A 26,637-nucleotide genomic window follows, 5' to 3' on the forward strand; every position below is an offset into this window, starting at 1 on the left:
TGTGCCATGCTGTGGCCTCTCTGCCTTTGAACCAATGAGCCTCAGCCAGCAAAATCCCAGAGGCAAAGGCCCCAGCGGCCCTTGGCTAAGCCCCTCGGTGTGGCTTGTGAAAAAGCAGAGAAATCAAACTGGGAAGGCTCACAGCCCTGCAGGGACAGACAATAGCCTGCAGGAAGGGGAGGAAGGGGTTAAAGGGGGTTTAGCACACACACAAAGTAAATATTTGAGGCATAAATGCAGAAGGAAAGAATAATGGAGAGAGAAGGGCAGGAGGAGGAAACCAGAAGTGTAAAGAGAAGAAAAAGGAGGATTATATTCTGCTGGAAAACAAAGGGATGTTTGTATGAGAAAAGCATTGGGGAAATGAGGGTTCAGCTCTGCACAAACTTTCTGTCTGACACTGGACAAGTCAATCTCTCTGTGTCTCAGTTTGCAAAGGCTACAATGGGAATACTAAAGTCCCCTTTGTTCTGCCTCTCTCTGCTCACATCAGACGTCCCTTCTGTTTGTGTGTTGTAGAAAGCCGAGACACAACAGTACTGCAAAGACAAATAAATTCCACTGAGACTTGGAGGAAGGCAGGGAAACAAAAAGGTAGAAAGGCAATAGGCTATGATAAACCTGGGAGATAAATGCCCCAAAAACTGGGGTGTGGGGAGTGGAGGTATAGAAATGCAAGAGAGGCCTTTGCTGGGAGAAGAAGAAATGTGGACCAGATTAATCCTACTGTTGCATCCTGGACTCCAGTGGAGTTCCTCGAGGGATGGGTTTAGCCCAAGGAGTTCAGTTTTGTTTGGTTAAAGAAACTTTATGCCAAAGTTTTTAAATAGTCAAATCTGTTCTGAGAACTCTGAGAATGTGGGCTGCCTTTCCTGAAACATTGCATGGGACTTGGGATGAACAACTCTTGCAGAAGGCATCAGGAGCCAAGTGATTAAGCCCCATGCAGTGCTCTGACAGGAGGCCTTCTTCTTGCCTACGCATACTTTTTTTAAGTATAGAAAGTATTTCCATATTTCCAGCAGCTGATCTTTATTTGAAGCCAAGAGCTGCATTTTTCAGATTAGAACTGAAGCTTTTCTAGGAAAAGCCACTCTGGAGCAGACCATTGATCCATGTAGCCCAAGACGGTGTCTCCAGCAGAGACCCTGCACTCTGCTTTGAGAAAGAAATGCTAAAGCTCACAGGGCTCTCTCTGGGGATAATTTATTTTTCACTCCAAGAGTTAGAGCTTGGCTTTCACTTCAAAGTCTGTAGGCTTACATTCTTTCCAAAACTCTTGCTTATTTTATTAGTCTTTACAGTTCTCTGGAGATGTTTGTTGTTTGCTGATCTCCAACCTGTTCAGGAAGCCCCTTGAGCTGCTGACCTCCCTGTCCTTCAGCAGCGAGCTCTCCAGGCCAATTGGGGCATTTGTGCAAGAGAAAAACAAATTTTCTCAATTTCAAGATTGCTGCATTTACCGTGGAAGCATGCTTTAAGCTTCTCAGCTCACCCATCTGGCTTCTCATTACAGCATCTTGTGTAAAACTGTGAGCTGCTTCTGCCACCCAGGGAATCCCTGCTAGGAGATGTTCTGTGCACGTGCAATGCTGCTCTGCCCTGAAATGTGAATCAGCCATACTGAGGATCCACTTTGAATTCTTCAGTGCTTCCAAGAACATGTAATACTGTCAGCTGCTCAGGTTAGCATGGTGTGCTTTCTTCTTGGGTCACTGGAGGAATAAAAGTTTGTGGCCAGTCATGGTGTCCCTGTTCCATGGATAGCACACTAAGCCAGGATGTGATGAAGGTGTGAGGGGCTGCAGGGTGACTGGGTCACAGCACCATCCTCTCTGTGCCTCTCTTTTGGTAAAGGGTTGATTGCAGTGCTCAATTGTCTTGGCAGACCATGCAGGTAGAAAGCAAGAGGGGCTCTGTTGTGGAGTGCCACATTTATGAGGATGGTGAACCAGCAAAACAATGTGTGGCCGATGGCAGGATGGCTCAGCTTGTCCTTGCTTCATCCCTCTGCCAGTCTGTGTCCATCTGCTGCAGAAGGGCTGTCTGAGAGAGGCAGCAGAGAGGTGTAGGGCAGGCTGCAAAGCCTTTGTGTGCATGGGGCTCTGCAGCAAAATGAGATGGTGCCCTGCAGACATGGCCTTGGATCCAGCACGCAAACAAACAAAACAAATGTATTAGAAACAGCTGGGGAAGAGGATGAAAATGAGCATCATTAGGGATATGCTTATAGTAACTTACGAACTGGGGAATGCATCTTTGCTATGCTGGCCCCTCCTGGAGACAGATTGGCTGTTGCTTTTGGAGTCATTATTAGAGCCATTGGCTTCCCATTTATGCATACCTTGCCCCAGCTCTTGCTGGAAACCTGACAGCATGCTCTGAGATGTAGCCTCCAATGCAGGAATTTTGTCAGGACCTGGAGCAACCTCTGGAAACACTGGCCATGGCTGCATCTGTGGGTCATGAGGTGCAATTTGTTAAGTACTGGGCATTGCTTTAGGCACTGATCTGTCTTTCAGAGCTTCCTTCTTCATCCCAAGGGAAGTTTTGCAGCTCTTGGGACTTATTGTTTATTCCTGGTTGTAGGACAGGCTCACAGTTTTTCAGTTCATTCATCATTTACTTTGGAGTGTGTCTGACCTGTCCTGGGCGATAGGGGAAGAGAAAGGGGAAGGTGCCTGCTGCAGCACTATCCCCACTCAAATCTTTCCTTGTCTCTCCTGTGCCCAGTCAGGATATCGGGGCTGTTACCAGAGAGCTCCTTGCCTGCAGCCTGCTCTGCTACAGCTCAGGAGATGGCCATTTTTTAAAGTCATACCTTTTTCTCCTGGTCTCCATGTATTTCCTCTGTGAAATGCAGTCCTTCCTTGCAGGAGAGTCTCTGAAACTGGCCTTCAGCCCTCGGTATAGTGGGTTCTTGCTAAGAAGTCCTTATGGCATGCTTTACATACGCCCACTGGCTTTTTTTAGCAATGTTCACAAAGATTTCAGTTGTACACTGTCTGCTGCAGAGTTGGGTGCCTAAGAATTGAATTTGCCATTTTCCTGACAAATTTAACGAATACTGGGGAAAACTCAACTTACACTGACACTGCAGATCTTGCAGCTGGATAAATTTGGCCCTGTACTCCATTTGAGTGTCTTCAAACCCTTGTGATGTGTCTCGCACATTTGCTGTTCCCATTTGCTTCATGGTTGGATGAGATGCTTATATACAAAGCTTCTTAAATTCCAAATGATGCCTGTGGCTGAGAACTTCCTACCTTTGATGTGAGAACGAGCCATAGCCTGGGATCTGAGGGGTTGTTCTTGTTAAGAGGATAAGTTAATAGCCAAGTCTCATGTATTTAACACAGAGTGCACAAAGTCCTGTTTACTTGAACGCAGAAAGAATTCAGTAATCAGGACTCATTTCCCTGGTCCCAAAACACTTTATTGACACAATGCACACTTTAGGCATCCTCTGGGACTCTGCTGCAGTGCCTGTTCAAATTTCAGTTACGTTGGTCTTGGCCTTGCATTGAATTACCTCACTCCTTTGAGCGCTAGTTTTCACTAGCTTAAGGCTTAGCTGGTGAGCTTACATATCTCCTGGGGCTGAGTGTCACAGAGGTGACACCTGAGAGCAAGTGGGGACACAGAGAGGTAGCTGTAGCCTTTGGTCACCAGGGAGGGACATATTTACATGCACAAGACAGCCTTGTTGCACAGTCTGAGACTGGCAAAAACCAGTAACTCAACCATAATAATACTTAACACTTGTAGATTGCTGAAAATGGATGTTTTGGTCTTCTTCCTGTCTGTTCCAAATGTCTCCATGGATTGAACCACTTTGCCTTTGCAGGCTGGATGTTGGCAGCAAAAGATGACAATGTAAAGGGGGAGCTTTTATCTCCAGTCCCACTTTCACACCCAACTGGTCAGGTACCATCTGCTGTGTTCAGCAAGGAGGGTGTGATGGCTGCAGCAATGTTACCCTGATTCTAGAAAACTGCTTAGTGACAAGACTTTCTAACTCTGGCACCATCTCAGAAGAATGGTGGTTACTGCCTGCCTGTGAAAGGCAGAAAGTGAAAATACAGGGTTTCAAATATGTTATATTCTTTGGTGAGCTGGAACAAATCTAAGGGCATATGGAAGATCACTTGTGATGATGGCTATTATTCACTACCCACTGATGGATGAGTTATTTTTCAGGGGAACTGCAGAGGTGTCCTTCAAACCCACCTTTTCTGGGAATGGCAGTGTCTGGCTTGCTCTGGGATGATCCCTTACTGCTGGTCTTTTGCAGAGCAGACAGATGCTGCTGGAACCTGAAACTGAGCAGTTCTGTTCCCAAGAGAGTAAAAGACTGTGATTTCTTGGGTGAATATTTAGGATACATGAAGTAGTTTGACATTTCATGGAAAGCAAATGACCTGTGCAGATATGCTTCATGTGTAATCAAACAGCATGAATTTCCTGAGAATGTGCTGGGGCTTCAAACCACTCATAAGGAGCATGTCCTCCCTCTGAGTGTGGTCCCACCTCGAGCCGCTGCATCCCAGCTGTGCTGTGTGCCGCAGAAAGGGGCAAAGGGGAAAAGCTCTCTTTAGGCCCCTGTGTAAATCTGTCTCAAAGGCTGATGCTAAATGGATGTGTATATGCTATCATGTTCCCTGCAATTTTGCCTAGCTATGTTCAGAACAGTGAAGGAAGAAGGCTCCTGGCTTGCTCTGTAAGATGGGGATCTCCCAAGTGATAGTATTGTGGAAAAGGCAGCAGGGATTAATCTGGTTACTTGGTGGGAAATTGTAGGTGCACAGTTTGCGGTCATCGGGAGCGGGACTGTGGCCAAGCCTCATCCCCAATGGGCTCAGCTGTGAGCAGCAGGTGAGCAGCACTGACAGCAATGAGCCATGGAGTGCCCAGGAGCACTGACCAACCACCACAGGGAGCAGAGGGCACACAGGCGCAGTGCATGAACATGGGGGTATAAGAGGTTGGGCTAAAGAACAAGAAGGGCCTGTGCTTGAAGTTGTTTGGTATTACTCTGTAGGGGTTAAAGCCTTCTGAGGTTATGTGATGATACTCTGTGTATCGTGGCTGTTTTAACTGCAATGTGTGCTGTGACAGAAAATTTGTTAACCTTTCAGAACTTCTGAGGGATAGAGCAATGAGCTGATCCTCTGTATTTAATTTTTTAAACAAACATATCTCTGTTGATGTTAATGTTGTTTGTTTAGCAGTCGTTTGGGTCTCGTTGTGCTTTTATGTAATTTATAGCCTTCCTCCAGTCTGATTTTGAGAAACATGGTGTGTCCCTGAAGCTGGGAGCTCTCTTTTAATGTAACTTTCCTGTTTTTCTGTTTTGCAGGTTCTTTTCGAAATGATGGTTTAAAAGCTGCTGATGTCCTTCCCATACTGAAGGAGAAAGTGGCCTTTGTGTCAGGTGAGCACACCTTTCCTTGATCCCTCCAGCCCATTGTGACCCCTGTCTGCCACATCCTGGTCCTTATGATGCTGCAGAATCTCAAGGGACTGGTTTCATGTTTGAACTTGGTAGTACCTAAATTAGCTCTTCTGGTAAGAAAAGGGCTGTATGTGGACCAGGACTGTCCAGTAATACTCAGAGCATTGGAAACTGGTCCACGTTCATTTTCTTCTTATTCTGAGGCAAGGGTAAATGAGCAGCACAGGTAGGATGCAAGGCAGCTGCTTAGCTCCAGCCCAGATATGGGTTGTCTCAGGCATGGAGGACAATTCAGGGATCCTACCTTTGGTTCAAGGTCAATGAATATCATTCAATTTCTGTATGTAGGAAGCACTCAGGCCTATAAATCACTGGTGTTCCATTTAGAGTCCCAATCAGCTTGCAGTTAAACGTACCATTGATGCTGCATTTACATAATAACTCAGATGCTCAAACTTCTCCTACCATTCTGTACAAAGATTTACAGCCTTCATTCAGAAGACAAATCTCAAGGATCTGGGGGTGGGTGAGGACTAGACAATATGGAAGAGGCTTTGAGAATAGCTTAGATGATATTGCTTCTGGTGTGAATTACAACTTGTCAGTGAGAGGGAGAAAGTCTGAAGCAATCAGAATCTTGCATGAAGTCACTCAAATTGGCAGCATAAACCCAGGGTATTTCCAGTGGCAGCATTTCTGATGATTACAAACCATTCAGGCTGCTTGCAGTGAGAAAACCTCCATCAAGAATAGCCAGCTCCTCTTGTTTGCAGTCTTTGCTTTTTTGTTTCCTTTGTCTCCACAGTAATGCTGACTGCAGAAGGGGGGAGGTTGCAGCAGGGCTTCTTGGTGCCTGGACTCTTCCTCCCTGGCTCTCTCCACAGGAGTTGAGCCCCCAGTCCCATAAGGATGGGGTTCATCACTGTGCTGTGCCATGGGTGTGTCATCCAGGCAAGAAAACCTTTCCCCTCCACTGATAGCTGCTGTGAGATGTCTTCCCATATTTTAGCAGTTAAATAGCCTGCAGATCACAAGTCCAGCTGTGACTTGGGGAAACAATTTGAGGATCTATAACTGCTGACTAAACTTTCATCAGTTACATCAAAATCCATGAGTTTGAGGGAAGCGTCTAAAACACCAAAAGTTTTTTGTGAAAACCCAAGACTATCCCAACAGTACTCACATGCAGGAGTGCTTTATCTTGCACTGCAGTCTCATTCTGAATGTCCTGAAATGTTTTACATGGTTGGCTTTCACTGCCCCAAAGAAGGGAGCATAGTCATAAAAACACAGCACAGTACCTGCACACTTGTTTGAGACACAAAAGCTGAACTGGGTGCTCTGGGGAAGTGGAGGGGAGGAATTTATGCAGGGACTGTACTGCAATTTAGTTCTTGGCTCCTGCTGTTGCTTTGCATGGAAATGCTTGCAGGATCATTTGGTAATTCATGGAATATTTATTAATGACAACCTGTCTGGATTGTTTATGTAGCCCCTTGCACTGATGGTGCCTGTGCTCAGCTCTGAGCCAGAGGGTCTCACATCAAATCATCAGCTCGTTAGACACTCTCCTGTGCCAAGGCTGCCTTACAGAGGGGGGTGTTAAATAAGCAGTGCCAGCACAATCCCCCAGGCTTTCACACCATGATCCACTGCAGGCAGGGTACAGCTTGCTCCATATAGACTCACCAGCCTCCAGACTTAGATCTGCTCAAAATGTGCTGTTCCTGACACAGCTAGAGGTCCTAGGATTTACACCTCCTCTTCATGGGCTCCAAATGCAATGACTATGGGCAGCAATTCCCTTTACTGCAGAACAATCTGAGTTGCTAGTGTTCAATGCATCCCCTTCCAGCCCACAGTGTAAGTTCTGCCCAATGTTCCCCATGACTGTTGTAATAAAGCAGATTAAGGAAATGATTTTAACATTTCAGGTTCTTTTTAATTAAAATGGAATAATTTCCTAGAGTATTCTTGGAGCACAGAAGAAAATTTTTGACAAAAAAGAAAAATCAAATACCTGGATTTTTCCAAGATCAACAACAACAAAAAAAAGTTCTGTAGTTAGCACAGAGTCTGGGAGCACATTGTGTTTTAATCATGCTTCCTTGAGGAACAGGAGAGTTTTATTGAATCTTCTTCATAGTTTAATACTACAGTTAATTTTAATGATAACAGTACAGTAAAGTTGTCAAGGGGATTCTCCTTACACCAGCAGAATTTATCAGCACACACAAAAACTCTAAGCTGAACATGTCAGTTACGGAGTTTATTGCTTTTCTCATCAGCTGTAGCTCACCAGCTTGTTTGTCTGTGGTTCAACAGGAAACTTGCAGAGAACACACAAGACCCTTCAGGGTCTTTGCTTTGCTTTGTGTTCCAGTGTGGCGGATGCTCCACACCTGGACCCTGCAGAAGGGCAGAACAGGCAGGCAAGGCAGAGCAGCTGCTGCCTGCTCCACAGCAAGCACAACAGGACCTGCCTGCACAGCCGTGTCATCTCACAGGAGCACTCAGGCTCTCACAAGTGCACTTAATTTCAGAGTTGACATACAGATCTGTCTGGGCATGGATTCATCCAGCCTGAGTGCTGTCTGGGGCTCTGTGCCTGGCACTTCCCCTCAGCTGAGCCAGCAGCAGGCGCAGGGCTCTGCATCTGCATCCCTGCGCCGCAGGGAAGTTGAGGGGTGGTGGATAATATCAAGACTTTTTCCTGGAACTGGTTCTTGGTTTCTTCCAGTGATCTCATCTATGAGCTAGACTGAACCTGAACAAAGTTCACATGTGTGTCTAAAGAATACCTGAATCCCATTCCACAGCTCCTATGCAGAGCTATGGACTGAGCAGTGGTGGGTGAGGCGCATCCCAGCCATGGCTGATTGCTTCCATTGCTGACCTCCTGGAAGCAGATTAAGCAGGGGGCTGGCAGGGGGGAGGCTTTGGCCACCTGCTTGTTGTCTAAACACTAATAAAATCTTGGCTTTGCCTGGGTGGTTCAGTGTGTTGCTTCCAGCAATGGAATGGTTTTGGGAGCCATAAGGGAATGAGTTACAAGCCAGAGACTGATTTTTGTATTCTAAGAGGGAGATGAATGCTGAGGAGAAGACATAAAACAGGTTGTAGATTATTTTAGGTGGTTTTTTTTTCAGTGAGAGGTGGTGAAATATTTTGGAAACTGGGCTTATAGTCTTTCTTGGGAAACAGACTCTGTTTTAGAAGAGTGGTGTAAATTGGGGCGTTGTTCAGCTGCTTGATTATATTTATGGTAGATTTTCTATTGATCAAGGCAGTATGGAACGAAGTGTATGAACTTTCAGGAAAGAGAAGGGAATTTGTTACCATGTTTCCTTCCCATGCATGGAAATTTTCATGCACTTAGGCTATAAAAAGCTTGGTAGTTGACTGATGTCATGGGTCTTGCTGAAAGCATTTCCCCACATCCCACCCAGAAGAGTTTCTCAGGATCCTTCCCGGTATTTCCGCTCCCTGGAGGGCTCGGCAGAGCGTGGGCTCCCGCTGTCACCCAGGTACTGTCTGCTCATCTGCCGAGGCAGGAGTACAAAGGAGGAGGCTGGCCAGGTTTCTGAGAGCGTGGTTGAGCACAGAGGAATCAGCAGAGGAAGGGTGTAATAAGCTGGTGAGCTGCTGCAGCTGTGACAAGCAGAGCTCCCAGCTCGTGTCTGCAGAGCAGGAGGGTTTCCTGCATGCTTTGGGCACCAAAGGGCACAGAGCAGGGAGAAGTGGATGCACTAACAGCTCAGCCATCTCCATCCTTTGGTAGCCCGCTGTACCCAGCCCCACATCTCGATTGGAACCTCATGATCTGGGTCACAGCGACCTCTAAACATGACTGAGAGCCTTAAGGAAAAGCAGAGATTTCCTGAAAGGTCTTTCAGAGAAGGAATTTCAAAGTAAATAGATCTAAAGAAAGGACAGCTTTACAATTAAGTTCCACCAAATTGAGGCCAGCAGCATTAATGAAAGAGGAAAGCTCAGAGAAGAAGACACTGACCTTCCCAAGGACACAACAGGTCACTTAGTGCCAGAGATACCACATGTTGAGGTACATGTTTTTACTTTTTCTTCAGTAGATGCACTTCAGCCTTCAGAAAAAGGCTTGAAATGAGACCCCCAGTGCCTCTGGGAACTGAAAGAGTTCACATCCTTGTTTCAGGAGGTCACAAATGCTGGTTTGTGGACACTGGAATTTGTATTGGGTTGGGAATAAAATTAACCAAAATATCTAATTTTTGAGTGATGTAAACATTTTGTATTTACACAAAAAGTTTTGATTTAAAAGAAAAGTTTCCATTCTCCTTTTCCTCTGGAATGGAAATTTCAAGTGAAACATCAACAGTTCTATATTTTGTTACAGAAAAATATCTTCCTTTTCATATCATTCCCTGGTGTAGTTTGAAACCAACAGAGTTCATAAAAGGGAAATCTGCTATTAGATAAACATGGCATACCTTGACTATTTCTCCATTCTTGTCTCAAATGAGGATGAGAAAGAGTATGTTATCAGGGTGAATCTGTCCTCTCTTTGTTGCTCCTTATTCTGTACAGCTTCCAGCCCTGTGCCCTGGGTGTGGGTTTGGAGTGTCTGCTCCACTATCAGCAGTGACTGGCATCACCGTGTGCTGTGGCTTATTGGCCAGTATACATTTAAAATTAAAGAAGTAACCCCAAAATACTTGCATAAAGCAGTGAAATTGAATTACAAGACACAACAGCTTGTCTCTTCAAATCTATGCAGTGGCTTTGGGTGATTGCAGGACAAATCTACTTGATAGGAAAAGGAATCACTCAGTGGCTGCTCTGGGCATCCCATCTAGAGTGTTTGACTTGTTCTGCCAGGAGATCTGGTGAGAACAATTAGCCTTGTTTTTGGAGTCATTAACTGTAAATGTAATGTCATGAAATCTTGCCATTAAAATTTGATTTGGGGAATTGACTCTGAGACATGGATGCTGCAAAGAGCAGCACTGTGGATGATCAGGCCCTGGTGATTGCACTATGCCTGTGTTAATTGCCTTGTTGTGGGAGCTTAAATTTCCATCACTTGCACTAAAATCACCTGATTGGAACCAGCTGAACTGGAGGGTGGTCACACAGCTAATCCTGTGTATGACCCTTGCAACAAATTAGTCTGTCTTGAAGTTGCAGGAGTTTTAGTACAGAAGACTGCTCACAGTAAGTCCAGTAGCAAGCAGACTCACAGAGCTCAGCTATGACAGAAAAAGGAATGTTATTTTAAGACTCTGGATACCAATTCCTTGATACTTTCCTTTCCTAGGAAGTCTGTCAGTTAGATTTAGAAATCCAGAGTGTATTGTTTATCACTGTATTGAAGCGCCTGACATCAACTGAGCTCCGTCTGTCTCCTGGCTCTCTTCATTATAATTCATTTTTTCACCATATTTTGGACTGAAATTCCTGATGAGGATTATTTCAGCTCCTCTGGAAACTCACTTATGGTCTCAGCAGAGTCTCAGCATCAAGATTGATCAGCTTATGATCTGCAGGGTCAGATGAAGTGGTGCATTCCCTTGAACTGCAGTAGACATCTGAACAGGAGCCAGAGACACCGTGTGCTGCTCCTGTTTCCGCTGCTGCTGTGCTGCAGGATGTTAGACAAGGTTCTTGGGAACCTTTACATGTGTGGACATTTGCCTGTGTCTCTGGCTAATCCTTGTGAATTCATGCTTATGAAGAGAATGTGAAAGGAAGCAGAGGGTTTGAAACCCTTAAATGTGGATCTCTGCAGGCAGATAAGGATCGTGGTGGAAGGGCTGATAGAGCTGGAGAGATGCAGCTTGAAAACAAAGCTTGATAAAATCATTATCTGCTGTATACAAGAAGTCTGCATTAACGGAAACTAATAATTTCCTGTCCTCAACAGGACTACACATAGCTGGAATTTCAGTTTATTGTGTATTAACAGGGATGGCTGTGCCTCAGGACACAGAGATTTTGAGACTGGTAAAGCCTATACACAGAGTTCACATCACAAACACTTTGGGATGGCCAATTTCTTGGCTTACCTGTGGGCAGTTGGGGCCACTGTAGGCAGAAATATTTGGGGCCACCACTAAGAGTTGTTCAGACAGCTGCCAGAACAGGGATCTTGCCACTGGAGTCTCTTTCCTCTTGGTTGCTGGCTTGACTTGCAAAGTGGTCATCAGAAGGCCACTAACTGTGCTGCCTGCCTGCATGCAGGTTTCTGAGCTTTCTTTAAGGTTTTCTTTTAATGTGGTATGCATCACAATGTCTTGTGCCATCACTGCAATGTCCCCTGGATGATTTGTGGAGGAAGAATTATGTGATCTTACTTCTGGGAATAAACCCTGAATTTAGCCATGGGTTCTTATTGGATAGAAGAAGGGAGATGGGAAGAACTGGCAAAGAAGCCACTGACAGGAAAGGCCATCAACAAAGGATTTTGTAGGAGAAATGCAAGGCATATATGGCTAAATATTTGTTCTCAGTGTACTCTGTGCCCTGAAGAGCATGTGTTTTTCTAACTCTTTTTTTCCAGAGCACTAATAACCAGACCATCTGTTTGCCTCTCTAAATCAGAGCAAAGCTCATGAAAACCCAACTTGAAAAACAGTAAGAAATTATCAGCTGTTTGTTTTAGCATTTAATAACTGTAATTAGCAAGCGTAATGACATGTTTGATTATTTCATCACTGTTCTTCGAGTCCAGGGGGAGGTAGGAGATGGGACTTATTGATTAGAGCAATTGAGACTCCTGGCTTCCTTCTAGTTTTTATTGTCTTTTTAAACAATGTGCTGAGTAGCTCTCTGAAGACTGTGCATGTACAATTGGTGTGGAGATCATGGCTGACTTGGGGCAGGATTTGGCTCCCTGAGTGGATTAGTAACAAGCAGAGTCTCAAGCACTGTGAAGCTCCAAAACAGTGGATCAAGTCAGAAAACCTCATTTCTTCTCCTGGTTCTTCAAGTGATTCACTGTAGTATCTGGGCTGAACTTCTTCCCCTCTTAGTACTTTAATATTCCCTTCAGTAAAAAGCTAACAATAAAGAAAAGGAATGGTATAGACAGACTCCCTGCACAGACAATGCCAGGTTTTCTTCTATTTTATTGTGTGTTCCTACTTCTTAGCAAGCTCCATTAGAGGAGATGAACATCCTTATGTAGGCATGTTCAATGGTGGCAATATCCCCTTCAGTATTTCTAGAAAAGCAGAGATTTTGAGTTACAAAATGTGACAAAAACTCTGCATATTATCAGTATTTAAGAGAGTAAACCACAGTTACAGAACTCTGCAAGTCTAATGGTGAATTAAACATACATTAGTGTTTAATAGTTTGTTTTAGAAGAAATCTGATGTTTCTTTATACAGGCTCTTGGTAAAATTGTAAATTATGTAGGCATTCCTAAAAATTAGTGATTTCTTAGTAACTAGGATTGCATGGACTTGAAGGAAGCAACTGAAGGATTCTAATATGTATGATATATTTGTAATAAGTTCACTCTATTGCTCAAAGACTAGAGCTGCACTTTTATCACAAATGATAAACATTTGTTTCTAAATTTAGCATGTTTTGATATTTTACCCATGTCTCCTTGTTTCTGTGTGCTGTAAGACTAGAAGGAATCAGTCTGGGTGCTTATTTATCCTTCCATCCTCCAGAAATGTCCAACTGGGTCAGCATGTAACCTTCCTCCTCCAATGAGATTTAACCCATTTTCTCTGGTCTGTGCTGGCAACTTCTGACCCTGTGCCTGAGCCTTATTTATCCTGCTCCCCTGGGGACAGTTTAGATGAACTGTTGAGGGATAGTTTTTATCCTGAAGCAAAGACAGGAGAGGAATATTCTGGATCCTATTTTCTTTTCTGTAGCTGAAATCTTTGGGTTTCTGTTACTGAAAGGATCAAGAATTTTCTGATTTCATGTTTTCAGCCTACCAGAATTTGCACAGGTTTATATTTATTTATTTTGTGGAGCTCACTTTGGTGGAATGGTAGGTGTTAAAGGAGTCCCTGACTAGAAACACAATTTTTGGTTTATGAAGCCTAGGTGAATGAGCAGCATCAGATTGATTAGTGCTGCTGGGCTGTGGGAAGCTCATGGCCCTTTCCAGGTGTTTCATATCCTCAGAGAGGATTATAAATGTAGGCTTGGAGTCTTTTGATCTCAAATCTTAGTGCTTTTCCACGTTGTACAAATATTTAAATGATTGTGAACGAAGGAGAGGGAGCATGAATGAGTAGCGGGTAGCGTGTTCTTCTGGGATGCAGTTCAAGTTGAGGTCTCTGCTTCAGCAAATATCTGGAAGCTTTTGAAAACCTTGGTTACATCTAGATATGATGGGAAATGTTTCAAAACCTTGAAAAGCCTCTTGTGTTGAAAAAGAATTTCCCTCCAGCTCTAGTTACTTGTATTGGTTTGCCATTCTATAGGCTGGCTTGCTTTTCTGTTGGACACGTATCATGCATGATATAATGGTTTGGCATTGATGTGGTGTGTGAAACAATCTCAACAAAGGGAAAATGTACTTAAAATGAGGAAGCTTTTTTCATAAAAAGGTTGGAACATTTAGATGAGTTTATTTCCTTGTAAATGGAATCCTTTTTTACATTATGTCCCCACTTTCATGCTATGTGGCAGAGGCATGGATCTGCCAAGGTGACACTGAATTCCAGTGGACCTTCCTCATCTTCATGGTGTAAAGCCAAAGGCAAATAGAAAGGACAGAGATTTTGGTGGAGATTAGGCAGGACAGTTTTTGTACTCCATATGTACCCCTGTCTGCGTGAGGGCTCAAAATAAAGATGACATCTGTCGTTTGCCTCTCCATTTGTATCTCTGGACAAATCAGACACAACCTGGCTCCAATGGAAACTTGCACAGTGTAATCCTTCAGGTGCATTGCATCCACTGAAAACCATGGGTGCCAGTGGCATCTCTATTTGTATGGATGAAGTTTGTGTAAGAGACTCTGTCTTGTACAGGCAGCAGTGCTGTAGAAAACTCTTTAGACAAACTCTTTTTAATTTAGCAATTAAGACTTATCTGTATTTTAAGTAAAAGTATATATAGTAACAAGAATGTGCCAGTAGCACAGACTGCAGGTGTCCCAAGTTCTTAATGAGAGAGCACAAGTGTGAATCAGAGATGTTCATGTCCTTGTGTAGCTTTTTCTTCTTGTTGGCCAAGTAAATTAGCTCAGAAAGCACTTGGGTTTCCTTTCTCAGAAGTGATATTTTGGTTAAAGGGATTATACTTTCCATTGAGAAGTGCAAACTCATGTGCATTTTTGCAGCTTGTTTGGGAGGTCCTTGCAGTTCTGTACTAGCTTTTTGAGCTGTAGTTTAGCTGTAACTTTTCCCTAGATAACAGTGCAAACATGTATCTAACAACACAATTCCTGGAAGAAATCCTGAGATAATATGTAAAGAAACAACTAAACATTGAATGAAGTACTAGATTTCAGTTTCACTCTTCTTAAACTTTGTTTACAGGAGAGAATAAAATAAGGTGCTGCAGAATTAGATTATATTTGCCCATGTATTTGTGGTTGTACAGTTCAGGGTAGAGTTATTCCTTTAATGCTAATCCTTTAGATAATTGTTGTAAAAGACAAAGGGGCAGACATTGACTGTTTAAAATAAGTGATTTTTAAGACAGGAAAGCTACAGGAACACCCCCCCCCCCCCCCCCAAATATTTTGAGAAGACATGAAGCTCTAATCATAATTTTAAATCAAATGAAGTACCTGATAGATTAGAACATTGTGCTGCATAAACACTACTGGGATACATCGCTTCAAACTGGCAGGATGTGGTAAACTATCTTGGAATGAACAGTGCAACACACTCAGCAGCAGTGAAAAATGCTTTCTTGGTGCTGACCAGTTTAAAACTATCCCCACAGTAGGATTTCACTAGCATCTCCTGCTTGGAGTGGCGGATATATTAGATTTGATGGGATTAGGTGAAAGAAGAAGTGCTAGTAGCAATTTTCCTTGTGTGGGCTTTTTAAAATTTTTTCTTATATCCCCCATTTGGAGCTCCAGCAAACGCAAGCTTGTCTTCCTCGATTAGGCAAGTCTGAAAGCTACAACGGGTGCGCAGACTCTTACATGTGCTGTAATTTATATTTATCAATTCAGTGCACGTAGTTTTTTTGATGTGTGCTTCCTGTCTGATTTTCTAACAATCCTTTATTTTCCACAGGTGGCCGTGATAAACGAGGTGGTCCGGTCTTGACCTTCCCAGCCCGCAGCAATCATGACAGAATAAGGCAGGAAGACCTTCGTAAACTTGTGACTTATTTGGCCAGCGTGCCAAGGTAAAGCTGGAAAGAAAACACTTCAAAGCTTAGGGTGGATGGGTGGGTGGGGATCTTGTTCTTGGCAGTTGCTGATTTCCAAGTATTAACATTTAGTACCTTGAGTTCTTGGGGCGGAGGAACAGAAGTGTTCCCTTCCTCCTCCTGTGTGCGCTCCGGTGGTTTTTATGGCACACGAGGCAATGCAGGAGCCCCCAGTGAGGAGGCAGTGGGAGCAAACCTGGGCTTCAGGCTCCTCACAGCCTCGAGGAGCAGCTCTCATTCTCCATGTTTCTGTGCAACTCTTTTAAAGGAGTGCAAAGGCAGGAATGCTTAGAGGTCTGCAGTTAAATATAGCAAGCTGGAGAGAGCCTGCTGTCTGTTGTTGCTTTTTAATACCTTGTGGGAGGTTTGGGAGAGCTGGGGTAGGGGGCTGTAGTTGCTGGGGAGGAGAGAGTGCCTGAACAAGAAGGCAGACATTCCTGTTCCAGTACTTTCCAGAGATTTCTTCAGGTTGGAGAAGGAACATGGGTGGACCAAAGAGGGAGCTCTCAAAGAAAGGCATTTCAAATTGTTCTGAATGTAAACCACCACCTTTCCCCGCATTAGTCTCTGTGGCTCTCTTCCAACAAGCAAGTCCCCATCCTTTTCCCAGGGATACTGGAGGAAAGGTGTGTTGCCAGAGCATATTTATTTTTTCAAGCCTTGGGAGATCATTTATAGGGCTCAGTGCCCAGGGAGGTATTTCTGATCCAGCCTCAGAGAGTGAGCCTACATATGCCCTCATCCAGCTTCTTTTTCCTATTTTTAGGCTTGTCAAATATCCTTGCCCAAAACTCTCAGCTGTTGATGTGAGTGTTACTCCAGGGCAGGTGAGGGACTGAGAAGGGATGCTCAGGGTTGCAGGAACACATCCTGTGCCACCCAGGAGCTCCTTCTCTTTTAAACCCCTGGAACAGGAGCTATTAACAATGTTCATGTTTTGGCAAAGAGTGTGAAGTTAAGACATGAAGGGCAGAGGGGTTGGCTGCATCTGGAGGTCAGGAGGTAAGGGTCTTGGAAATGCACTCTGTTCCTTAAACATGCAATGTGCAGAGGACAAAAGTTGTGTTTGGTATGGAAGAGGGCTAAGGGCTGTTTGGAGACTTAGTCACTAAGATGCAGAGTGAGTAGCAAAGGAGCAAATGCAGCCATGTGCACCAGATCTGCCAGTGCTTGTTTCCTGGACATCATAAGTCCTCTGGTGATGCACTTTTTGCTCTGTTGAACTTTTGGTCATCAAGGTTTTACTAATAAGTGAGTCTGTTTGCTTTTCTCTGCTTCCTCTCATTTCACCCTCTAGCCAGCTCCATTTTCAACCATGTTGTGAGAGACTTTACAGACATGCTGTGGGGCTGGGGGAGCAGTAGGTCACTCCCTGGGAATGTGTCCCAGAGCTTGGCAATTCCCCCTTAGCTGCTGCAGTAATGAAACTGGTGCCCTACATCTTATCATTTTTTGCATGGTTGCAATATGAAGATATGACATTGCTCTGGGTTCCAAGCAATTGTGGAGCAAAAATGACCTTCTGACATGTCAACCTTTTCTGTTAACTGCTCTTCCCTCATGGAGGTGGCAGTAATAGAAAGATGCATCCTTTGTGTTCCCCACTGTAACACAACTGAATCAATTAGCTCAGTCTTTGATGTGCTTTTAGTTGCCTCACTCTGGATCAGTGCAGCAGTGATTTTTCTGTAATGATGCAGAACCTGGGGTCAGAAATACGTGAAGGAGCCAATACAAGACCTGGCTGCCTGTGTTCCTAGAAACACTAAAAACCATTCTCATCCTGGTGGTCACTACAAAGCCTTGTTCTGTCCTGGTGTGTGAAGCCTTTGGAGTGTGTCTCTAGTTATACCAGAGAACATCCTTTCCTCTGTGCAATCTCCTGTCATGAAAATGTACCCAGCAGTAAGAGACTGGCTATGCCTGGAGCACTTTCACTGGCTTTCCAAGGGTCCTTGCAGATTGGACCCCTGGAGGTATTAACTGGAGTATTGTCTCCTTGTTGGGATGATTGCACATTGAGAGGTATGGAGAAAAAAGCAAGAGTGATCAGAGGTCTTGAAAATGTGGCCTGTCAAGGAAAGATTAAAAGGGCAGAGGTTGTTCAGTCTAGAGAGTGAAAAGTGCAAGCACGTTGTCATGCTGAAAAATGAATGGTTTGTAGGGCAAAGACAAACAAATATGTTACACCAAAGCAAGTAAAGATTAGGCTAGATATGAGGAAATGTTTTCTAATGGATTCCCATTAGCACTATAAGACATACAGTTTTTTTCTAAAATCCTTCTGTTGCTGTATAGACAAGCCTCTGGCATTGATATAAATGTTATGGAGAGGGTATGGTAGATCAGGAGGTTATTTCTCCCAGTTCTTCCTAGTTCTGTTTTGTCTGGTGCAACAGCTGTGAACTTGCTGCTCTAGGGGGGAAATGTGACCACAAACTTCATGGGTTTGGCACGTGGGATTGTATAACCTGTGTGGTGTAAGGAAACACTGAAAACTCATTTTCCCTAAACATTTTGTTCACTTTAACAAGGGCAAGCAGCAGAGCTTTCAAAATTATTTATGTTTTGGAAACAAATATATGGAAGGAACAGTTGGAATTCCTATCACTGGCTCTCAGTTCATGTTTATTTCAAGATGAGTGCTGTAGCTACTAACTACATCGGCCATCCACCAAAATAAACAATTTCATTAGCAGAAATTCTGAACAGGATGTCAGAAGAAACTGCTTGAATGTTGAGTGCTGAAAGGAGAAGAGTTTTCTGTGCTAGCTGAAAAAGTAGAAATTCTTTAGGAAAAAGAGACTGTAATTTATCATATTGACACCAGGATAATAATTCTTTCTTTATTCCTGGTACATTGGTTTCTGAGTGAGACAGATTTCTCTCCACATTGATACTATCTGTCACTTAACCCTTGTTTTATATCTTAATGGAGGGGGCAGAGGTGGCACAGTGCTGGGAGCTTGGAGCAGGTATGAGATTGGTGATGAAATGTGATGATAGATTAGGGTAAGTGAAACCAGTCTTGCTGGGTCTTGCTAGCAGTTTTCAAAATTTCTGATTCAGCTTTCTGCAGCTCCTTCTTCAAAAGCAGAATAATAATGTGGGCTTTCTGAAAGCAGCTATGTGTGCTTGAGTTAGAGCAGAATAGTGAGGGCTTTCATGCAGCTGGGAGCCACAGCCAGGCAGGTGCCTGCAGGCAGTGGGGTTTCCTGTGTGGTGGAGGATTACTGCCTGGGGGTGAAGATCTAGGAACACTGCTTGTTCCTATCCCGAAATGGTAAGTTTTCAGTCCACACTGCCTGGGGTAATTTAAGGCTCCTGGAAGGTTCAAAAGCCTGATCCTGCAGTTTTGGGTAGGAGGAGGAGGTTGTGAGTGGGTATCTGACACTGTGAACTAATGCGGCCCTGGTTCGGTGTCCTACGTTGCTCTTTCAGGCACATCACAAGGTGCTTTTCTCAAAGCAGTTCCACTGTAATTAGTTACTAAGGAACGAAGACACTATTCATTACATGTAAAGAAAATTCCATGGATGCCAAGTTGCCACCACTCTGCCATTTTCTGCTTGGTTTACATTTGCACTAATGCTTTCTGGGTAGGCGAAGCTGTATTTCTTGTGACTCAGGATAGCTTCTATTTACATGCAAATTTAAATGGATGCAATGTTTAGAAATTTGGAGGGCGTGACTGAATCTAGGATAAAATGGTGTTTATGATCGGGGGAGCTGAGGGAGAATTTTCTGGCCTTGCTGAAGATTTTATATTTTAACACCAGTGCAGTGCCATCTATTCCAGTAAACTGAGCTTTGATTTATGTGTGTGTAAATGAAACTAGCACCAGGCCAATCTCCTCTGCGAGCCCTTTGGAATTAGGAATTAAGTTATGCGTAGGCTATAGGAGGATAAAAAGGAGACAGAATATTATTAGGCTGAGTTATCTCCTCGCATGGTGAAGCAATACGATGAAGGAAATGTTCTCTGTCAGCTAGAGTGAACCTTCCGGCTGAGCACATCAATCTATTCTGGAGCCAAGATAAGCAATCTTCTGTGCTCTCTGCAGAGGGGAAACCTGAGATGCCTCAGGGGCCTGTGTTTTTAAAGACATCTACTTTTTATTTGTGCTCTGTTCAAAAAGCTGCTCAAATGTTTCCCTGTTCTGGGGGACATCCAGGGCGTAACAGCAGCAAAGTGTTTCCAAGGGGCAGCCCTGTGTGTTTGAACAGCTCCTCAGAGCTGCCCAAGCTGGATGAGGTGCTAGGAGCAGTAAAGCAGCTGAAGTGCCCCTAATAATTAGTTTAATGACGAGGGCTTTGTAGAATTAGAAGAACAATACAGGGGATGGCAGAATGTAGCAATACTCACCCACTCTTGGATTTATTTTAAGCTCTTCTCTGGTGACCTGTGGTACTGTGTATATTAGCTCCTCTGGCCAGGAGTAGTGGGAAACTCATTTTGTTGATTGATAGGAATTAAACCCTAGAGCTCTGCTTTCTGTTATGTGATCTTAGCACAGAAGGAGCTTTTGAGGACTTTTTTTTTTTTTTTTCCTGGAGGCTATTGTAGATCTACAAAAATAGCCATCTATTTAAAAAATAACACCAGGGACATCATACCAATTTTAGTAACTAAATATCTGGTGCCATCGATAAGATAATTATTCCACCATACACTTGTTTCAAAATACAGCAGTAAAAAATGCAGTGAAGCTAATGAGCCTAATGGAGATGTAATATTTTCTTCAGATATAATTTAACAAATAATGGTAAGGTGTTTTGGAAAAAGGGGTTCATTAGAAGTAAATAACTGACATGAGTGCCGGTGAGTTTTGAGAGTGTTTTGCCGCTCTGTAGCCAGTTCAAATCCAGCCTCTACCATATGTGGTATTTGTGTGTTATGTTTTTATCACTCTGTTAGGAACTGGGGGACTTCTGTTGAAATATTGGTGCTCTTACTTTGTCCTACTGAAAGGCTTCAGAGCTCACTGCTCTGTGTTGCTTCCTGTGTCCCCTTACTGACCACCTCAGGGCAAAGTTACACGTTCACTGCTTGCTGAAAATCAGCACTTCAGAAGAGGATCTCTGATCTCCTTCCAGCTGTGTTAATAACCTGCTGAGGCATTTTATTCCTGGGTGAGTGGACAGTGGCTGTAATTGATGTTGAAACTCTGCAGCAAGTGTCTACAGCTGCAATCTTGGAAACTCCCATTTACCAGAAGCTGCTAGAAAATGTGGGCTTCCTAGAAGTGCAGAGAGAGTGACAGGAGCTGTCAGAGCCTGGAGAGCAGGAGTTATGAGAAAAGACTGAAGGTGTTGGGGATGCTTATGTTAGAGCTGGAAAGTAAAGTGATCTGTTAAAATACACTCTGCAAGCCTGAGCTAAAGTAAACAATTTAGTCTCAGTGTACATGGAAAATGGGACAACAAGAAAGTGATTAGAATCACAGATTGAATAACTGGAACAGGTTTCTGTATCGTGCCCATCTTGGAGACCCTGTTAGGAGGTGTGTCAGGAGAGACCAAGGTCTTGTCACTCCTGTCTTGCCACAGAGGCATGAAAACAAACGTCACTCCAGCTTCTGTGATACTATTTTGTATAAAGATGTGGGCTGTTTAAACAGATACACAACTTACTATGTTTGTTTTTAAATCAGCCCAAACCTAAGGAAAATGGGAGGGCTGTGGTATCTGTTTCCGAATTATTTCCTGCTTTCATTGCCTGTTACTGTTTTTCTGGCTAGTGTAAGGTCCCATCTTGCACAGCTCTGGACCTGAAGCAAATGTCCTCTTTTTCTCTGCCCTCTGTGGGAGCTGAGAGTGCTCTCTGACTGGTCCCAGCCTGGTTACCTGCTGAGCCCTGTTCTGCTGTCCTGCTCCATAACAGTGCAAGTGTTTTCAGACTGGTTTTGTGATGAGTAGCACAAAGAGCATGATAGAAAGCTTGGCAGTTGATGTACTGTGAATTGCACAGCTTCTGTAGCCCTCTGAAGACTAATAAAAGGCAGAGTAAGCTGGGCTCTGCATCTCACTTTTACCAGTAATCATCAATATGGGTCTAATAGAAGTCTCTGTTTATTGTGAAATAGAAGAAATGAGATTAACTTAATATTGAAATAAGCTTATGAAGATTTCATTATCCTGTTTCAGAATTGAAATAAATAAAATAAAGGTTGATGTTTTTACAAGAGTAAATTCCTTATTTAAAGTAAATTCCCTAAAGAACTTCCAAAGAGATTTGCAAAGTATTTTTTAAGTTGTTTATCTTGTATCCAAACATTTTGTACTGTTTTGGAAAACCTGAAAATCTCTTACTGTTTTTTCCCCACTAAGTTCTACAATATTTCTTTATTCTTAAGTATAGCTTGCTCCATTTAATTATATTTTAATTGTATTCCAATAAATAATTGAAGCTACTGATTGCCACATGCAGAGAAACTGGGATTTCAACTTGTCATTGTGTTCTTAGGCATTGTATTCAACACTCAACATCTGCTTAATTTTAGGCTATAAATCTGCAATTGAAAACAGTTAATATGAACGAATCCCCCATTTATTATGTCTGAATTATTTCCAAGACAATTGTTCTATTTTACAGTGTAGGGGAAGGAGTTTAATTTTCTATTACTGCCAATCTCGTGCTGAGATTTCAAAGTCATGTTGGGTTCTTTCTGGTTCATCTAACATCTCCAACACAAATTCAATGGGTTAATAATCTGAAGACTGAGGATTGCAGAGGGTAGCCCTACAGGCCAAGTTTAGCATAGAAGGGAAGTGCACAGGTCTGGAGGAGAATTTGCCTTTGCTGGCACTGACTGTTTCCTTGGCTGTTTTCCAGCCAAGTGGGAGCTCACTTGTACCTTCTTCAGTGGAGTCAGTGGCTAGGGCTTGCAGAGGGCACATGTCCAATGGAATAAAAGGTCACTGTTTTACTTTGTCTCCTCCCAGGCAGCAAAGTAAGCATCTCTACCCGGTTCAGGTCCAATGCCTTTTGATTTTCCTGGTCTGGCCTTTTTTGGTTCAGCCCTGCCCTCTCAGGCCGTGCATTCAGGCTGCAAGCTCAGAGCAGCCAGAAGGATGGCAGTCAGTGGATTCCTCCTCACAGCCCCCATCTGCCCATGTCCTCTGTCCTGAAAATAGTCAAAAGGTGCTGCTGCCCAGCCACAGCTCTGCAGTGCCACCACACCTGGCTTCTCTCTTTCTTGCTAGGAGAAGAGCCACTGGAGGGCTGTTAAAACCCTCTGAGCAAAGTCAGAGCTGCCTCTGGCAGTGCTTCCTGCGGGGGCCAGGAGGGCTGATCTGGAGGCAGCCGCCTCCTGTATGTGTGGTGATTCCATGCAGTGGCATCACCTGAGTTCCTCAAGGCTTGGTGGCCTTTGCCAAAGGTCTGAGCTTTGCTAAGACCCTTAGAAGACCTCAGCTGTCTTCTCAGGGGAGCCTCAGGTGCTACTCAGTTTCCCTGCAGGGGCTGTGTGTGGGATGCTGTTTCTGGCTCTCTCACACAAGATGGGTGCCCATCCTGTGCAACCACTCCCTGTTTTGCTGTATTTCTGTTAGTAATGTTGTGCATAGTACCTCACTGCATTTCCAGCAGAGAATTCTGCCTGGGAATGATTCTGCTTGGATTTCTCCAAATCAGGATCAAACAGCAAAACAGCCCCTGTCACCATGCGTGCCACCGCTGCTGGTTGTCCACCACGGCCTAGTGCCACCCAGTGGTGCTGGCAGTGTCTGGGGCCTGATCCCATCCCCCGAGTTGTCTCACGTAGAGCTGTGCTGCACACTCTGCTTTTGAGCTCTGTCCAGGCCCTCAGTCTGGGGATTAGATCAGCATTGTTCCTCCTCCTAAATGGCTTTTGCATGTTGGTTGTACCAGCATCTGCTGCCTGGAAGAAGGAGCTGAGGTGATGGAGAAAAGACAGAAACTTGTAAACTAGGATATATCCTGCACCCATTCACTGGTGAGGGAGCTGGCGGGCACCACAGCCTGCTGTAAATTTTATGCAGTGTCATTTTCTCCATCCTCTTCCTCAGTGGCTCTCTGAGAAGTGTTTTGTGAGTCTCTGCAGCACACCTCCCCATGCTGCCATCCCTGGCCTTGGCCACACTAGTCCTGGTGTAAAGCTCTTGCATGTTCCTCATGGGCCCCTTAACCATCAGACCTGTGGCTCCACAATGCTCCAAGAGGTCCAGGCAGCAGAATTCCTTGGAGAAGGCAGGCATGTGCTAATGTGAGCAGTAATTCAGAGCAGCTAAAATTAGCAGACAGAGAGGTTTTGTGGGAGCGTCTCGCTGGCAGCAGAGCTGGCACAGGCCGTGCTCAGCTCCCTCCTGAAGCTGTCAGCAGCCGTCAGTGGAATATGCAGCACTTCAGCCAATCCTGAATTTTCTTTTAGGTGATCTCTTTCCTACAGTTTTTGCAGAGACTGTAAAATAGTTTTTGTCTCATTCCACTATGGATGCTTGTGTTCCTCATCAGTAACTCCAGTATGTGTTATATCCTTTTCACTATTAGAAATTATTACAGTTTGGAAATGGCTTATGCCATCTCTTCATGGATGTCATTAGAAGCAGGAAAACAACTGCTGTGCTTTGCAGTCTGTTTTGTAATGGGCACATTGTCCAAGGCATCTCAATGTCTGTGGAAAGCTCTTCTAGACTCCCGTGGAGGATGGATGAGACCTTTACTGTGTGCCAATATGAGGCAAGTAATGGGAGACACAGGAGTGGAGTTGTCTCAGCCTAGACAGGCTGATCCTTATCCTCACTGGATGCATGGAGATGCTGAGGGTGATGCTCCAAAGTTTGGGTTCCCCAGTGCACAGCTGGGGTAGACTGGGGATATGTTTTCAGGAATATAATTTAGGCATATTTCCAAATGAATAATAAAAAGCTGATGCTATCATACTGTTTGTCAGTCACTGTTAAACCAAATCTGTCAGAGAAAATGCTCAAGAATATTACATTTCTACAAATTTAATGAGAATAGACAGCTGCATCAAGGAAAGAGGCGTAATTAGTGTCCACAGAGAGGAGAAGGTGGTCTGAACCCAGCCCTTCTCAGAGACTGGAGGTGTGCAGGTATCCCTAGATCATGTAAGAGCTACATTTGTTATTAACCATTAGAGAATCAATGTGCAAATCACTACCAAGAGTTTGGCAGTTCCCATGCTCATAAAAGCACATGCTAGTTTGTGGTATGAGAAAATTTGATCATATTGAAATAGAACAATGACCAGTTCATGGTAACATGTGGGATTAAGCAGGCTGATGTTCTTATAGCATGGAAAGTATGGCTTGGGACTGGCAAGATTTGTCTCAGAGGTTGGGATGCTCAGTTCCCTGCTGTTTGCAAAGGAAATTGGTATCCAAGTTGGGTAGACAGTTGTAAATCTCATCAATGGTTTCTTCTCGTTTTCCATAAGGTGTTCCTAACCAAGTCTATGGAGTTTTATGCCTTCCTTATGGATCCTGGCACTACTTCAGAGTTCCCTGTGGATCCTGCAGCACTGCGTGCAGCAAACCGTAGTTGTAACTCTATGGTGTGCGACTTCTGGGCTACTTAGATTAAGATTTAAAAAAAGAGAAAAAGAAATTCTTTAATGAAAAGTAAAATCACAAATAAGAGAAATAATTCTAGACTCTCTCCTTCCCCCATAGGAAAAGGCAGCAAAGTGTAATTCAGACATGCTTTTGGCTTGGCAAACGCTGTCTGGTCAGCAACGTGTGCCACAGTGTATTTTTCTGCTATTAACAGGGGAGGATTGGTTTCCCTGACTGTGTACACAGGGCTTTATTTAATGTCTAACTTTAAAGAGAAACCTTAGTCTCTAGAGAATTTTCCAGTGATGTAATATTTTAGAAAGATCCTTTGTGGTACTTCACCAACAAGGCAGAGCACCAAAACAGTTTACCCTTGTCCTGCGACTCTTTTCAGGGAAATCTTCCCCCTCTTAAACATGCCCACACTACTGTGCAAACATGAGAAAGTAGGAACCTGCTGTAAGCTTGATGCTGTATTTACAAGGGACATCTTTACTGAATGGTCCTTTTGGTTAAAGTTAGTGAGTAGAAATTGGAATAGAGAATGGCTTTGTAGAATAATTGCATCTCTCTCCAAAAATCAGAGCAGCAGTTCATCTCTAGCCGGATCAGTCTGCTTTCAAATGCCTTTCCTATCCCTTTCTCCTGTTTCACATGGGATTACAAGAAGAATTGACAGTCTCTAATATTACTGCTGTATTATTAGAAAACTTTCACTAGAAGGATAAGTTAAGTTTTATAGTTTGTTTATTTATTTGAAAGTCTAGATGCTTGTGCTATGGATGTTGTTATTGAGGATTGAATAAATACTACTTTTTAAGTTTCGTTTGAAAGAATTTCTAATTAAAAGTTATTTTTGCTTGGTAAACCATATTAAATAGCTATTAAACCATATTAAGTGATATTTTACATCTTGAAGATAGAAAACCCTAAGTGTTTTTTTTTTTTTTACAGATATACTGCATGAGGCAGAAGTACACATCCCTTTAACAGTGTGCACTGATTAGACCCCTAATTTCTGGGAAGCAGGATCTTAAAGCTGCCTTTCCCAATCTGAATTGGGAGCACGCTGTAGGAAATTTGCCATGTACTGTGTTGCCACCTGACCTTAGAAAATGCACTTGGAAAACCTGTCTCATTATGAAATGTACCATTTCACCATGCAGTAATTCAAGGGAGTGGAAGAATTTAAGGGAGAACAGTAATTGCAAAGGTATCTGATTAACTAATGGGTGATCATGCATGTAGGAAGCATGGCTTGTTAATAAACTGTTAGTCTAAGAATGATACAAGTA

General features: G+C 43.6%; 1 protein-coding gene across 8 annotated transcripts in view; it reads left to right on the forward strand.

Annotated features, from left to right (window-relative positions):
- Nucleotides 1-26,637, forward strand: part of KALRN (kalirin RhoGEF kinase) — a 462,312-nt gene that overhangs the window by 147,280 nt on the left and 288,395 nt on the right. For all 8 annotated transcript variants that reach the window (XM_058028572.1, XM_058028576.1, XM_058028573.1 and 5 more), the window contains exons 2-3: nucleotides 5,360-5,434; nucleotides 15,664-15,778. In XM_058028572.1, the coding sequence (XP_057884555.1) occupies nucleotides 5,360-5,434; nucleotides 15,664-15,778 (190 nt within the window). The remainder of the gene's footprint in view (nucleotides 1-5,359; nucleotides 5,435-15,663; nucleotides 15,779-26,637) is intronic.

This window comes from Melospiza georgiana, chromosome 7 (genome assembly GCF_028018845.1).
Source record: "Melospiza georgiana isolate bMelGeo1 chromosome 7, bMelGeo1.pri, whole genome shotgun sequence".
NCBI classification, from domain to species: Eukaryota; Metazoa; Chordata; class Aves; order Passeriformes; family Passerellidae; genus Melospiza; species Melospiza georgiana.